At 57.3% G+C, this 14,286-nt stretch overlaps 1 protein-coding gene across 2 annotated transcripts in view; it reads left to right on the top strand.

The window, feature by feature from the left end:
* Window positions 1–14,286, top strand: part of ANKRD11 (ankyrin repeat domain 11) — a 226,506-nt gene that overhangs the window by 201,661 nt on the left and 10,559 nt on the right. For both annotated transcript variants that reach the window (XM_025369959.1, XM_025369960.1), the window contains exons 5-9: window positions 963–1,133; window positions 1,317–1,520; window positions 3,104–3,246; window positions 5,594–5,741; window positions 6,109–12,665. In XM_025369959.1, coding sequence (XP_025225744.1) covers window positions 963–1,133; window positions 1,317–1,520; window positions 3,104–3,246; window positions 5,594–5,741; window positions 6,109–12,665 — 7,223 coding nt within the window. The remainder of the gene's footprint in view (window positions 1–962; window positions 1,134–1,316; window positions 1,521–3,103; window positions 3,247–5,593; window positions 5,742–6,108; window positions 12,666–14,286) is intronic.

Raw genomic sequence — 14,286 nt, 5'->3', positions numbered from 1 at the left:
CCTTGGCAGAGCCTTGCCTCTGTGCTGCACCTCTGCAGTTTGCACCCCATGACCTACCCCAGAACCCACAGGGCAGCTGGAGGAGGATTCAGAGGTGTCTGGCCCCTGATTTCCATCCACAGGAGGGCACTGGTCAGGCAGAGGAGGAGGCAGCTTCTGTGCCCCTGACTCTTAGTGCTTGGGGTCTTCTCTTCCCCGCCCCTGCCTCCTGCCTCTTTTAGAAGACACAGCGCGTGAGTTGTGTTAGACGCTGGCCGAGTTCTCTAACGGGTCAGACGAGTGCAGGGTGTGTTTGTTACGAGGAGGCTGAGGTGGAACAGCCCAGCTCTCACACCGTGTCTTGTTAGTGCTCTGTGTTGATGCCTTTAGATGCCTCCAGCCCAGTCCCTGTTGTGGTGCTGCAAGGCTGGTACGCTCCTCGAAGCACCATGGCATGAGATGGAGGTTCCTAGAAGCAAGAAGAAAGGTACAGTACTGACCAGTTGGCCTTGATTTACTGATGTGTTTTAAACTGTGTCTGCCATTTTATATCTGCACTGTTTGGAGGAGGGACGGGGAAGGTGGAGTTTAATGACAGGCACGTGTTTTAACAGAGACCTGTCCTGTGTGAGCCAGGTCACCGGTGCTAAGCTGTCCCACCGCATTCATGTGTGGTACGAGGTCTGGGGAGGCCCAGGAGAGGTGCCTGGAGTGAGTGAATGCTCGGTGGAGGTCCAGGCTTAGCGGACTTGAGGGGCTGGTAACGAGGTGTTTAAATGGTCTCACAGTCACTGCTGAGAGGTGAGGTGGGGGGCACCAATGCTCCCAGCACCGCTGTGCTTTCCCCACTCACAGACCTTCCTTTCTGCTCTGTCAGCTGTCAGGTGGACGCAGGGGGCTCCGTAACATTAGGTAAGGACCTGGGTGTGGAGGACGCCGTGGCATGAAATCTGTCCTCCCTCTCTCCCTCGCCCGCCTCACAGAGAAGCAGGGCCCTGAGCGGAAGAGGATCAAGAAGGAGCCTGTCACCCGGAAGGCCGGGCTGCTCTTTGGCATGGGGCTGTCTGGAATCCGAGCTGGCTACCCCCTCTCCGAGCGCCAGCAGGTGGCCCTTCTCATGCAGATGACAGCTGAGGAGTCTGCCAACAGCCCAGGTGAGCCCAGCCTGGGGGTGGTCCCTGGTGCAGGGAAGGGGCTCGGCCTGGTTGCAGCCTCGTGGCTGTGCTGAGGATAAGCCCTGTGCAAAGGGACCTCGTGACGGTGGCCTGGGCTCTTGAGGATTTGAGAAAGCAGGGCCACCCACAGTAACGCCCACCTGTCCCCTCCTTGGCCTGCAGTGGACACAACACCAAAGCACCCCTCCCAGTCTACAGTGTGTCAGAAGGGAACGCCCAACTCTGCCTCAAAAACCAAAGATAAAGTGAACAAGAGAAACGAGCGTGGAGAGACCCGCCTGCACCGAGCGGCCATCCGCGGGGACGCCCGGCGCATCAAAGAGCTCATCAGCGAGGGGGCGGACGTCAACGTCAAGGACTTCGCAGGTGGGCGCCCTGTGCCTGGCAGGGGCCAGAGGGCCCCACTGGAGCCCTGAGCCTCCCATTGGGTCGGATGGGCTGTGCCCTCGTGGGCTGTGCATCTGCTCTGCAGGGCCCGGGGTGTTCACAGCCACACTCACTCCGGTGGGGTTCGCTGTTGCTGAGAAGAAATCAGTGTTTCTTGGAAAGTATTTCAAAGTAAACTTGTTTGCTGGGTTTTATTGTTACTTTTATTTTTAGACAAGGTCTCGCTCTGTTGCTCAGGCTGGAGTGCAGTGGCGTGATCACGGCTCACTGAAACGTTGAACTCCTGGGCTCAAGCGATGTTCCCAACTCAGCCCTCCGAGTGCAGGCGCACGCCACCACGCCTGGCTAACTTTTTTATTTTTTGTAGAGACAGGGTCTTGCTAAGTTGCCCAGGCTGTTTTGAACTCATGGCCTCAAGAAATCCTCACGCCTTGGCTTCCCAAAGTGCTGGGATTATAGCTGTGAGCCCCCATGCCTGGCCTATTTTTAAGAGAACTGAGGAATTTTAAATCGTGCTCTGCTGTGTTCCATAAACCTCACGTGCAGGCCCCTGGAGGGGCCGGTCCCTGGTGTGTCTAGCAAGTGGCTGCATTCTGCAGCAGAGGGTGCCCCCGAGCCGGGAGCACGGCTGGGTCCACACCCTGGACTAGACTCCCTCCCTTCACGGGGCTGGGGCCTGGGGCTTGCCTTGGACCCGGACAGAACTGAGTCTCCCCAGACCTGACACAGCCCGGGGGCTTAAAGGCCCATGATTAGAGTTTAATGTCCCTTCTTTCCATAAATGCCCCATCAAACCATGGGTGGTCCACATGTCCCAGAACTGTCTGTTCCCAGTGTAAGGAGAACAGATGAACGAAATCGTCTGGGTAGAAGTCTTCTAGATTTCTCCCACTGCCCTGGTTTATAGCTGTCTGACCCAAACCTAATTTAGCACCCTTTTTTTTTTAAAGCATTTTTCTAAAAGAAACTTCTCCAGAGCGCTGCCATGTGCTTCCCACAGGGCTGAGCTCCGTTTCCACCGCTGCATGCGGCCACACCATCCGATGGTGGGCTCCAAGCTCCCCAGGCAGAAGCTGCCGGCCGGGGCGGCCTTCATCATGCAGCCCGAGCCTGGGCGCCTCTGGAGCTCCTGCTGCAGCAGCTCTTCAGCCTTCAGGAGGCGCTCTCAGCCTCAGTTTCCCTGTTTCCGACACTGGAGGCTTCCCTTCCTTGTTTTGCAAAGGCACATACGCCTCCAGATCAGTGAGGACGAGGCTGCTGTTTACGGCACTTGTGTTCACTGGTCTCCTACCCCTTTAGGGCGATTGCTGCAGGTCAGCCCTGTGGGTTGTTAGTCTGTGGGGTTAACAAGCTAGATACGGATTGTGCTAAGGGTGCCACAGTAAAGAGAAGCGAGGGGTTCTCTGGGCTGGCACCTGCTTCCTAAACTGCAGCCCTGATGACAGGGCAGCTCCCCACCTGGCTTGTCCCTGCCCCTTAGCCCATCCTCAAGGTGCTGCCTCCAGAGACAGGAGGGGAGTTCCCAGGATTAAATCACGTATGTCCTGAGTGTCTGTTTCCAGGCTGGACGGCGCTGCACGAGGCCTGTAACCGGGGCTACTATGACGTTGCGAAGCAGCTGCTGGCTGCAGGTGCGGAGGTGAACACCAAGGGCCTGGATGACGACACGCCTTTGCACGACGCTGCCAACAACGGGCACTACAAGGTTGGCATCCCCCGTCCTTCACACATCCGGCCTGTCCTGGCATCTGGGTGGTTCTGTAGCTCTTTGTCCCCATAGCTAGCCGGTTTCATGGTGTGGGGCACCGGAAAGCGAGTTTTTGCCTTGCCCACCCTGAAGGCCAAGCTGTGCCCTCTGTCTGCCCCCAGCTTTCCCCTCCTGGGTCAGCACCTGGACGGCCTCTCACAGGTTTCGCAGCACCTGCCATCTATGAAAAGGCTCGTATCCGCCAGCCGTGTAGGTCTGGTTGGATTGGAGCAGGTGAAGGATTACACCAAGTGGAAGGAGGCCTGCAGGAGTTGCTGCCGGTCCCCGTCACCACTGTGGGGCTCTTAGACCTGCAAGGCAGACCCACCCTCGTCTGGAATGAGGTAACACCAAGAGGTGTGGCCAGTGCACAGAACCATAGACTCAAGATTGAGAAAGTGGCCACTGTGGCCGGCCCAGGAGCAGTGGGCACTGAGAGGTCTCAGCCTCTGTGGGAGCCGAGAGAGGTCGTTGTGCCTGACAGCCTCGTCCTGCAGGAAAGCAGGGGTGCTGCCTAGAGATGGGGCGGGTCTCACCGACGTCATCACCAGAGCTCTGTGGAGAGCCCCTGGTTGCAGGCAGGACAGCAAGGCTGGGGGGTCACACGGGGCCACATCTGCCCGGGCCCGTCGTGCTCCTCTGCAGCAGGCCCCGCCTGGCCATTGCGGGAGGTCCCGGAGCCCACAGCACCTTGGCCTTAAAGAGCAGACTTGAGAAACAGCTCATTCAGGTGGGGTGGGGGGTAGATTGAAGACTCTGAGACGAGCAGGGAACTTAGAACACTGAGTCCATATTTGATGTTAAAACGTGACCGTTGAACTCTTGGGTAAGATGATGAATGGCGTTATGGTTTACCCTGTTTCTTTTTTATGGGCCCTTCCAGAGACATGAACTGGAAAAGGCTCTGCAGTGTCTGGGATTCGCTCAGTACTGCGGGGAGGCCGTTGTGAGGGGAATGGCGCTGGGGGCGGTGTTGGGGCTGGGGCATCCGATGCAGCTTCATACTTCTGTAATTACCACTTTTAAATTTTTTTATTATGAAGAATGTCAAGGATTTACGGTGAGGTAGGCAGGATAATGGCCCCCAAGATGCCCGTGTTGTGACCCCAGACCTTGTGAGTGCCTCACATGGGGAAATCGTCCTAGGCCATCTTGCAGGTCCTGGGCAGTCCCATGGGCCCTAAAGCCTGTGAGCCTTTCCTGCTGAGTCTGAGAGATCCCAGAAGCAGGAGAGGTTAGAACCCGAGGAGGGCCACACCTGTGCTGCTGGCCTTAGAGGAGGGCCGAGGAGTGTGGCGGCCCCTAGCAGCTGGGACTGGGGACCTCCGTCCCAGCCCTGCAAGAAACTGAATTCTGCCAGCAGCCCCCATGATGGAGGAAAGGAAGGACCCCGCCCTGCCAGCAGCTTGACCTCTGACCTCCAGAATTGTAAGCCTGAGGTTTTGTGTGGTCACCATAGAAAACTCACATAAGAACTCTGTGCTGATTAAACAATAGAACATGTCATACACGAACTGGAAATTGATTCTGTGGGCGACAAGAGTCTATAGTAAACGTTATTACAGATTCTTTGAATGCTCTACTCTCAGACTGGACTAAAGTTGGGATTATATTTAATTTGTACGTGAGTTCAGTGCGTTGCTGTTCTGGGCATAGGAAATTCAGGTTGCGGGTGATGAGCAGCTGGACAGAGCTGTGGACGGAGCTGTGGAAGTGTCACCATGGCTGTTTCTGTCATCCGTGTGACCACCCTTACCCTTGTAAAATCAAGCAAGGGAGAGATTATTTTATTTTCTAATGTAAATGAAAATAAAAAATAAAGCAGCTTGCAGAAACTTGGTCTTTGTTTCCTCTATTCTGTCCCCCCTGCCCCTCCATAACACTCTTCTCCCTGACCTCCTGCCTGAGCCCTCCACGGCCACTCCGCACCACTCTGCTGAGGAGCTTGCTGTTGGCGGGAGGGGAGCGCCTCCGTGAGGACATCCCCGGGAAGTCGTCTCCTCGCAGCAACAGAGAAGTGGTGGAAAAAAATCCAAAGGAGGCAGAGCCCTTCTGAAGGAAAGCACAGGAGGGGTGCGGGAGCCCCTGCGGCTGCAGCCCTTCCCACAGAGGAGCCACGGCCTCGCCCATCGCACCCGGAGCCTCGCCAGGCAGTCCCTGTGCGCTCGGCTCCCACACCCTCAGACTGAGGGGCCGCTCTCGGGTCGAATCCCAGGGTTCTTGGAAGGGGCTGCCGTGTTATGCGGAACGGTAGAGGAGTTGTGCTTCTCCAGCAGTCCTTGACGCGGGTGTTCCTGTCTTGTAGGTGGTGAAACTGCTGCTGCGGTACGGAGGGAACCCGCAGCAGAGCAACAGGAAAGGCGAGACGCCGCTGAAAGTGGCCAACTCCCCCACGATGGTGAACCTCCTGTTAGGCAAAGGCACTTACACTTCCAGCGAGGAGAGCTCGACGGGTAAGTCACGGCCACCTGAGCTGCTTGTTCTCTATGCAGGGATGGTAGGAGTGCCTTGTGGTGTTTGCGCAGTGTTGCCCCTCTGATGAGCTCCTCCTCGGATGCTGGGGGCTTTACAGGAGCTTCTGGACTGCGGGAGACCCTGCCCAGGTGTGTCACTGCCGAGAAGCCTGCAGTCTTGCTTCTAAGATGCCAGCCCTGTCTGGTTTTCTCCTGCCTGCGGCTGGTTTCCATGAGTCAAGCAAAGTCTCTGCAGAGGCAGGGTGGGAGCTTGCCACAGGGCACCTCCGCAGAGCCTGCCCGCTCTGCCATTCTGGGGAGAGCTGTTTTGAGCCTGCCTGTGACCTCTCCTTCCTGCCTCCAACAGAGAGCTCAGAAGAGGAAGACGCCCCGTCCTTCGCACCTTCCAGTTCAGTCGACGGCAACAACACGGACTCCGAGTTCGAAAAAGGCCTCAAGCACAAGGCCAAGAACCCAGAGCCGCAGAAGGCCACAGCCCCCGTCAAGGATGAGTATGAGTTTGACGAGGACGATGAGCAGGACAGGGTTCCTCCGGTGGACGACAAGCACCTGTTGAAAAAGGACTACAGAAAAGAAACGAAATCCAATAGTTTTATCTCTATACCCAAAATGGAGGTTAAAAGTTACACTAAAAATAACACGATTGCACCAAAGAAAGCGTCCCATCGTATCCTGTCAGACACGTCGGACGAGGAGGACGCGAGTGTCACCGTGGGGACAGGAGAGAAGCTGAGACTCTCGGCACATACGATATTGCCTGGTAGTAAGACACGAGAGCCTTCTAATGCCAAGCAGCAGAAGGAAAAAAATAAAGTTAAAAAGAAGCGAAAGAAAGAAACAAAAGGCAGAGAGGTTCGCTTTGGAAAGCGGAATGACAAGTTCTGTTCCTCGGAGTCGGAGAGCGAGTCCTCAGAGAGTGGGGAGGACGACAGGGACTCCCTGGGGAGCTCCAGCTGCCTCAAGGGGTCCCCGCTGGTGCTGAAGGACCCCTCCCTGTTCAGCTCCCTGTCCGCCTCCTCCACCTCGTCCCACGGGAGCTCTGCCGCCCAGAAGCAGAACCCCAACCACACAGACCAGCACACCAAGCACTGGCGGACAGACAACTGGAAAACCATTTCTTCCCCAGCTTGGTCAGAGGTCAGTTCTTTATCAGACTCCACAAGGACGAGACTGACAAGCGAGTCTGACTGCTCCTCTGAGGGCTCCAGTGTGGAATCACTGAAGCCAGTGAGGAAGAGGCAGGAGCACAGGAAGCGAGCCTCGCTGTCAGAGAAGAAGAGCCCCTTCCTCTCCAGCGCGGAGGGCGCCGTCCCCAAACTGGACAAGGAGGGGAAGGTTGTCAAAAAACATAAAACCAAACACAAACACAAAAACAAGGAGAAGGGACAGTGCCCCATCAGCCAGGAGCTGAAGCTGAGAAGTTTCACTTACGAATACGAGGACTCCAAGCAGAAGTCGGACAAGGCGATACTTCTAGAGAATGATCTTTCCGCTGAAAACAAGCTCAAAGTGTTAAAGCATGATCGTGACCACTTTAAAAAAGAAGAGAAACTCAGCAAAATGAAATTAGAAGAGAAAGAATGGCTCTTTAAAGACGAAAAATCACTGAAGAGAATCAAAGACATGAACAAAGACATCGGCAGGTCTTTCCGAGAAGAGAAGGACCGTTCGAGTAAAGCAGAAAAGGAGAAATCGCTAAAGGAAAAGTCTCCGAAAGAAGAAAAACTGAGACTGTACAAAGAGGAGAGAAAGAAGAAGTCAAAAGACCGGCCCTCAAAATTAGAGAAGAAGAATGATTTAAAAGAGGACAAAATTTCCAAAGAGAAGGAGAAGACTTTCAAAGAAGATAAAGAAAAACTCAAAAAAGAAAAGGTTTATAGGGAAGATTCTGCTTTTGACGAATATTGTAACAAAAATCAGTTTCTGGAGAACGAAGACACCAAATTTAGCCTTTCTGACGATCAACGAGATCGGTGGTTTTCTGACTTGTCCGATTCATCCTTTGATTTCAAAGGGGAGGACAGCTGGGACTCGCCAGTGACAGACTACAGGGACATGAAGAGCGACTCTGTGGCCAAGCTCATCTTGGAGACGGTGAAGGAGGACAGCAAGGAAAGGAAGCGGGACACCCGGGCCCGGGAGAAGCGAGACTACAGAGAGCCCTTCTTCCGAAAGAAGGACCGGGACTATTTGGATAAAAACTCTGAGAAGAGGAAAGACCAGACTGAAAAGCATAAAAGTGTCCCCAGCTACCTTTCGGAAAAGGACAAGAAGAGGAGAGAGTCCGCAGAGGCGGGGCGGGACAGAAAGGACGCGCTGGAGAGCTGCAAGGAGCGCAGGGATGGCAGGGCCAAGCCGGAGGAGGCATACCGGGAGGAGCTGAAGGAGTGTGGCTGTGAGAGTGGCTTCAAGGACAAGCCCGACTGTGACTTTGGGAAGGGCCTGGAGCCATGGGAACGGCACCACCCAGCACGAGAGAAGGAGAAGAAGGATGGCCCCGATAAGGAAAGGAAGGAGAAAACAAAACCAGAAAAATACAAAGAGAAGTCCAGTGACAAGGACAAAAGTGAGAAATCGATCCTTGATAAGTGTCAGAAGGACAAAGAATTTGATAAATGTTTTAAAGAGAAAAAAGATACCAAGGAAAAACATAAAGACACACATGGCAAAGACAAAGAAAGGAAAGCGTCTCTCGACCAAGGGAAAGAGAAGAAGGAGAAGGCTTTCCCTGGGATCATCTCGGAAGACTTCTCTGAAAAAAAAGATGACAAGAAAGGCAAAGAGAAAAGCTGGTACATCGCAGACATCTTCACAGACGAGAGTGAAGACGACAGGGACAGCTACATAGGGAGCGGGTGCAAGACGGGAGAGGCCAGCGACTCACTGAGGATGGACGGCCTCCAGGAGAAGGAGGAGGGGCGGGAGGCCTGTGCCTCCGACAGACACAGGAAGGCTTCTGACAAGCAGCACCCCGAGAGGCAGAAGGACAAGGAACCCAAAGACAAGAGAAAGGACAGAGGAGCTGCCGACGGGGGGAGAGACAAAAAAGAGAAAGTCTTCGACAAGCACAAGGAGAAGAAGGATAAAGAGTCCACAGAAAAGTATAAGGACAGGAAGGACAGAGCCTCAGTGGACTCCACACAAGACAAGAAAAGTAAACAGAAGCTCCCTGAGAAGGCTGAAAAGAAGCACGCTGCTGAAGACAAGGCCAGAAGCAAACACAAAGAGAAGTCAGATAAAGAACATTCCAAGGAGAGGAAGTCCTCGAGAAGTGCCGACACGGAAAAAAGCCTGCTTGAAAAGTTGGAAGAAGAGGCTCTCCATGAGTACAGAGAAGACTCCAATGATAAAATCAGTGAGGTCTCCTCTGACAGCTTCACGGACCGAGGGCAGGAGCCGGGGCTGACTGCCTTCCTGGAGGTCTCCTTCACAGAGCCACCCGGAGAGGACAAGCCGAGGGAGAGCGCCTGCCTCCCTGAGAAGCTGAAGGAGAAGGAGAGGCACAGGCACTCCTCATCCTCGTCCAAGAAGAGCCACGACCGAGAGAGAGCCAAGAAAGAGAAGGCCGAGAAGAAAGAGAAGGGCGAAGATTACAAGGAGAGCGGTAGCAGGAAGGACTCCAGCCAGTACGAAAAGGACTTGGAGGCGGAGGCTTACGGAGTTTCCTACAACATGAAAGCTGACATAGAAGATGAGCTAGATAAAACCATTGAACTGTTTTCTACCGAAAAAAAAGATAAAAATGATTCCGAGAGAGAACCTTCCAAGAAAATAGAAAAGGAACTAAAGCCTTATGGATCTAGTGCCATCAACATCCTAAAAGAGAAGAAGAAGAGAGAGAAACACAGGGAGAAATGGAGAGACGAGAAGGAGAGGCACCGAGACAGGCATGTGGACGGCCTCCTGCGGCACCACAGGGATGAGCAGAAGCCCGCCACCAGGGACAAGGACAGCCCGCCCCGCGCACTCAAAGAGAAGTCCAGGGACGAGGGCCCGAGGCTCGGCGACGCCAAACTGAAGGAGAAATGCAGGGACAGTGCAGAGAAGGAAAAGGGCGAGCCAGTGAAGATGAGCAACGGGAACGATAAGGTAACGCCATCCAGAGACCCAGGCAAGAAAGACGCCAGGCCCAGGGAGAAGCTCCTGGGGGACGGCGACCTGATGATGACCAGCTTTGAGAGGATGCTCTCCCAGAAGGACCTGGAGATCGAGGAGCGCCACAAGCGGCACAAGGAGAGGATGAAGCAGATGGAGAAGCTGAGGCACCGGTCCGGAGACCCCAAGCTCAAGGAGAAGGCGAAGCTGGCAGACGACGGGCGGAAGAAGGGTCTAGACATTCCTGCTAAGAAACCGCCGGGCCTGGACCCTCCGTTTAAAGACAAAAAGCTCAAAGAGTCGACTCCTATTCCAACTGCTGCCGAAAATAAGCTACACCCAGGATCAGGTGCAGACTCCAAAGACTGGCTCGCAGGCCCTCACATAAAGGAGGTCCTGCCTGCGTCTCCCAGGCCTGACCAGAGCCGGCCGACTGGCGTGCCCACCCCTACGTCGGTGCTGTCCTGCCCCAGCTACGAGGAGGTGATGCACACGCCCAGGACCCCGTCCTGCAGTGCCGATGACTACGCGGACCTCGTGTTTGACTGCACCGACTCCCAGCACTCCACACCTGTGCCCACCGCTCCCACCAGCGCCTGCTCCCCGTCCTTTTTCGACAGGTTCTCCGTGGCTTCCACTGGGCTTTCGGAAAACGCCAGCCAGGCTCCTGCAAGGCCTCTCTCCACAAACCTTTACCGCTCGGTCTCTGTCGACATTAGGAGGACCCCTGAGGAGGAATTCAGCGTCGGAGACAAGCTTTTCAGGCAGCAGAGCGTTCCTGCTGCCTCCAGCTACGACTCTCCCGTGCCACACTCGATGGAAGACAGGGCGCCCGTGCCCCCAGTTCCCGCCGAGAAGTTTGCCTGCTTGTCCCCAGGGTACTACTCCCCAGACTATGGCCTCCCCTCGCCCAAAGTCGATGCTCTGCACTGCCCCCCCGCCGCCGTTGTCACCGTCACCCCCTCTCCAGAGGGCGTCTTCTCAAGTTTACAAGCAAAGCCTTCCCCTTCCCCCAGAGCTGAGCTGCTGGTTCCTTCCCTGGAAGGGGCCCTTCCCCCAGACCTGGATGCCACCGAGGACCAGCAGGCCACAGCCGCCATCATCCCTCCGGAGCCCAGCTACCTGGAGACGCTGGACGAGGGTCCGTTCAGCGCCGTCATCACCGAGGAGCCTGTCGAGTGGGCTCACCCCACTGAGCAGGCCCTTGCCTCTAGCCTGATCGGGAGCGCCTCCGAAAACCCTGTCAGCTGGCCTGTGGGCTCAGACCTGCTGCTGAAGTCTCCACAGAGCTTCCCCGAGTCCCCAAAACATTTCTGCCCCGCGGATGCCCTCCACTCTGCCGCCCCAGGGCCCTTCAGCACCTCAGAGGCGCCGTACCCTGCCCCTCCCGCCTCTCCTGCCCCATATACTCTGCCCGTCGCTGAGCCAGGACTGGAGGACGTCAAAGATGGGGTGGAAGCCGTCCCCGCCACCATCGCCACCTCCGAGGCGGCCCCTTACGCCCCTCCCTCCGGGCTTGAGTCCTTCTTCAGCAACTGCAAGTCACTTCCGGAAGCTCCGCTGGACGTGGCCCCTGAGCCCGCCTGTGTAGCCACTGTGGCTCAGGTGGAGGCTCTGGGGCCCCTGGAAAATAGCTTCCTGGACAGCGGCCACAGCCTGTCTAACCTCGGCCAGGTGGAGCCGGTGCCCTGGGCAGACGCCTTCGCCGGCCCCGAGGACGAGCTGGACCTGGGGCCCTTCTCCCTGCCAGAGCTTCCCTTGCAGACTAAAGATGTCCCAGACGCTGAAACAGAACCCGTAGAAGAAAGTCTTGCTCCTTCAGGAAAGATCCCTCCGGGGGCCCCCGTGGTCATAAACGGTGGGGATGTTTCCGCCTTAGTGGCTGAGGAGCCACCGGCGCTGCCTCCCGATCAGGCCTCCACCCAGCTCCCTGCAGAGCTCGAGCCTGAGCCCTCAGAGGAGCCAAAGCTGGACGTGGCTCTGGAAGCTACAGTGGAGGCAGAGGCGGTGCCAGAAGAGAGGGCCCCTGGGGATCTGGACTCTGGCGTGGAGCCGACGCCCGTTTCCCCGGAACAGCACCCACTGGGGAGCGGAGACCAGGGGGCTGAGGCCGATGGCTCCCCCGCCGCGTCCCTCTGTGCCCCTGACGGCCCCCCCATGGACACTGTGGCACAAGCCCAGGCTGTGGACAGCGCCGGCCCCCAGGACAACACTGAGGCCTCCCGTGCTGCCACCCCAGCCGAAGGCCCTCCCGGAGGCATCCAGCCAGAAGCCACAGAACCAGAACCAAAACCCACAGCCGAAGCCCCGAAGGCCCCCAGAGTGGAGGAGATCCCTCAGCGCATGACCAGGAACCGGGCGCAGATGCTCGCCAACCAGAGCAAGCAGGGCACACCCCCCTCCGAGAAGGAGTGCACCTCCACCCCTGCCCCAGCCGCCAGGGCCAAGGCCCGTGGCTCCGAGGAGGACGACGCCCAGGCCCAGCATCCGCGCAAACGCCGCTTTCAGCGCTCCACCCAGCAGCTGCAGCAGCAGCTGAACACGTCCACGCAGCAGACGCGGGAGGTGATCCAGCAGACGCTGGCCGCCATTGTGGACGCCATCAAGCTGGATGCCATCGAGCCCTACCACAGCGACAGGGCCAACCCCTACTTCGAATACCTGCAGATCAGGAAGAAGATCGAGGAGAAACGCAAGATCCTGTGCTGCATCACGCCGCAGGCGCCCCAGTGCTACGCAGAGTACGTCACCTACACGGGCTCCTACCTCCTGGACGGCAAGCCGCTCAGCAAGCTCCACATCCCCGTGGTGAGTGTGGGGCCCGGGAGAGCCACTGCGTTCTCTCTCTGGGATGCGTCCGGGGCCCCCTAGTCACGGCTTCCTGCAGCCCATCTTGTCCTGCTCCCGGCCCTTGACCTCTCTCGACCTTCTCCCACCTGAGTAGACACAGCCCCGTTTCTGCTGTGAAGGCAAAAGCCAGAAGCTGCCCAGCTGTTCTGCAGACCCAAGGTCCTTCCTCCAGCTGGTCCGTGCCAGGCCTTGGTCTCCTGGCCTCCCCCTCACCCCGGGTGCACCCCAGTCCCACTGGTGTGGGGTCCCCCTTCACACCGCTCACTCTCCCTTCTCCACTCCCCATCCACCAGGACGGCCTCAGCAGAGCCACCCTCTCTGTCTCCAGCCCCTGCCCCCTTCTCCCTTGGACCCATGTGGGTTCCCTGAGCCCCCATATCCACATGATGGATCCCTTCCCCCACCTCCTCCCTTGGGCTTCTAGGACAGCAGAGCTGCAGCTCCCTTGGCACACGTTGGTCCTCGGCCCCCAGCCTCACCTTGTTCAACCCGACGCTGTCACCCCAGTTCCCCAAGCATCATCCCGACCTCTGCAGGCTCAGCTGCAACATCTCGGAGTCACCCCCACTCCCCCCGTCCCTTGTGCTGCGTCTGGGCCCAAAATAGATCCCTCCAAATGGGGCCCCGCTCTGAGCACATTCCCATGAGGGCTTCCCCCGCTGTGTACCCTCTGCCCTCGTCGCGGGGCCTGACTGGCTTCCCACCTCCTCCTACCACCGAGGTCTTTCCCAGCAGGCACAGGGGTTCCTCGTGGTAGAGCCAGAGTCCACCCATCTGCCCTCGGTGATGGTCTAAGCTGTGCACGGCCTCCCCTGCCCTCCTGTTCTCAGGCCCCCCGGGGTCTGTCCAGCCCCCGCATGCAGCATTCTGGCTCTTCCCTGGAGTCTCCCCCCAGACCCCGTGACTCCGCTCACACTGCCTGGTGGACTGTGTAGTTGATGCAGCCGTGTCACTTGAGTGTGTTGTGTTATGTGCAGAACGGGCTCTCCGTCACCAACAGCCATTTCCTTCTGGGGCTTCCTGGGCACTGAAACTCACAGGTGGCGCGAGGTACAGCCAGGGGCCCTCAGCACGCGTTGGCTCTGTGGGCCCAGGCCACCTGAGAGCCCCTTGCCATGCTGGCCCTGACCTGGCTCAGCTACCCGGCACCCCTCTGATGAGGATGACGGGGTCTGCTGAGCTGGCCCTGAGGGTGAGGCTGGGTCTGTGCTACTGCCCGACATGTCAGGGGACACTGTGCAGAACCCAGGAGCGAGCGCCCGCGGGCCCCACCCTGCCGAGCTCTGAGCTCTGTTCCCAGGGAGCACAAGGGGCTCTGCACCCTGGGTCACCCCGGCGGTCATTCCCTTCTCCTGGAGCCTGGCCCCAGCCATCCCCGGGGAGGCCCGTCCACAGGAGACAGACGGCAGCTGGGTCATGACATTCAGAAAAACCTGCCCCGGGATCTCTCCTCAGTAAGACCTTCTGACCTTCTGTACTTTTTGTTGTTTTGGCTGTTGTTTTCTCTTGTTTTAATTGATGATAACAGTAGTCTGACTGCTGTAGAAAATTTGGAAAATACAGGGAAAAAAGCCACTAG

This window comes from Theropithecus gelada, chromosome 20, assembly GCF_003255815.1.
Source record: "Theropithecus gelada isolate Dixy chromosome 20, Tgel_1.0, whole genome shotgun sequence".
In the NCBI taxonomy this organism is placed as follows: domain Eukaryota; kingdom Metazoa; phylum Chordata; class Mammalia; order Primates; family Cercopithecidae; genus Theropithecus; species Theropithecus gelada.
This window is presented reverse-complemented; position numbering and strand designations above follow the sequence as displayed.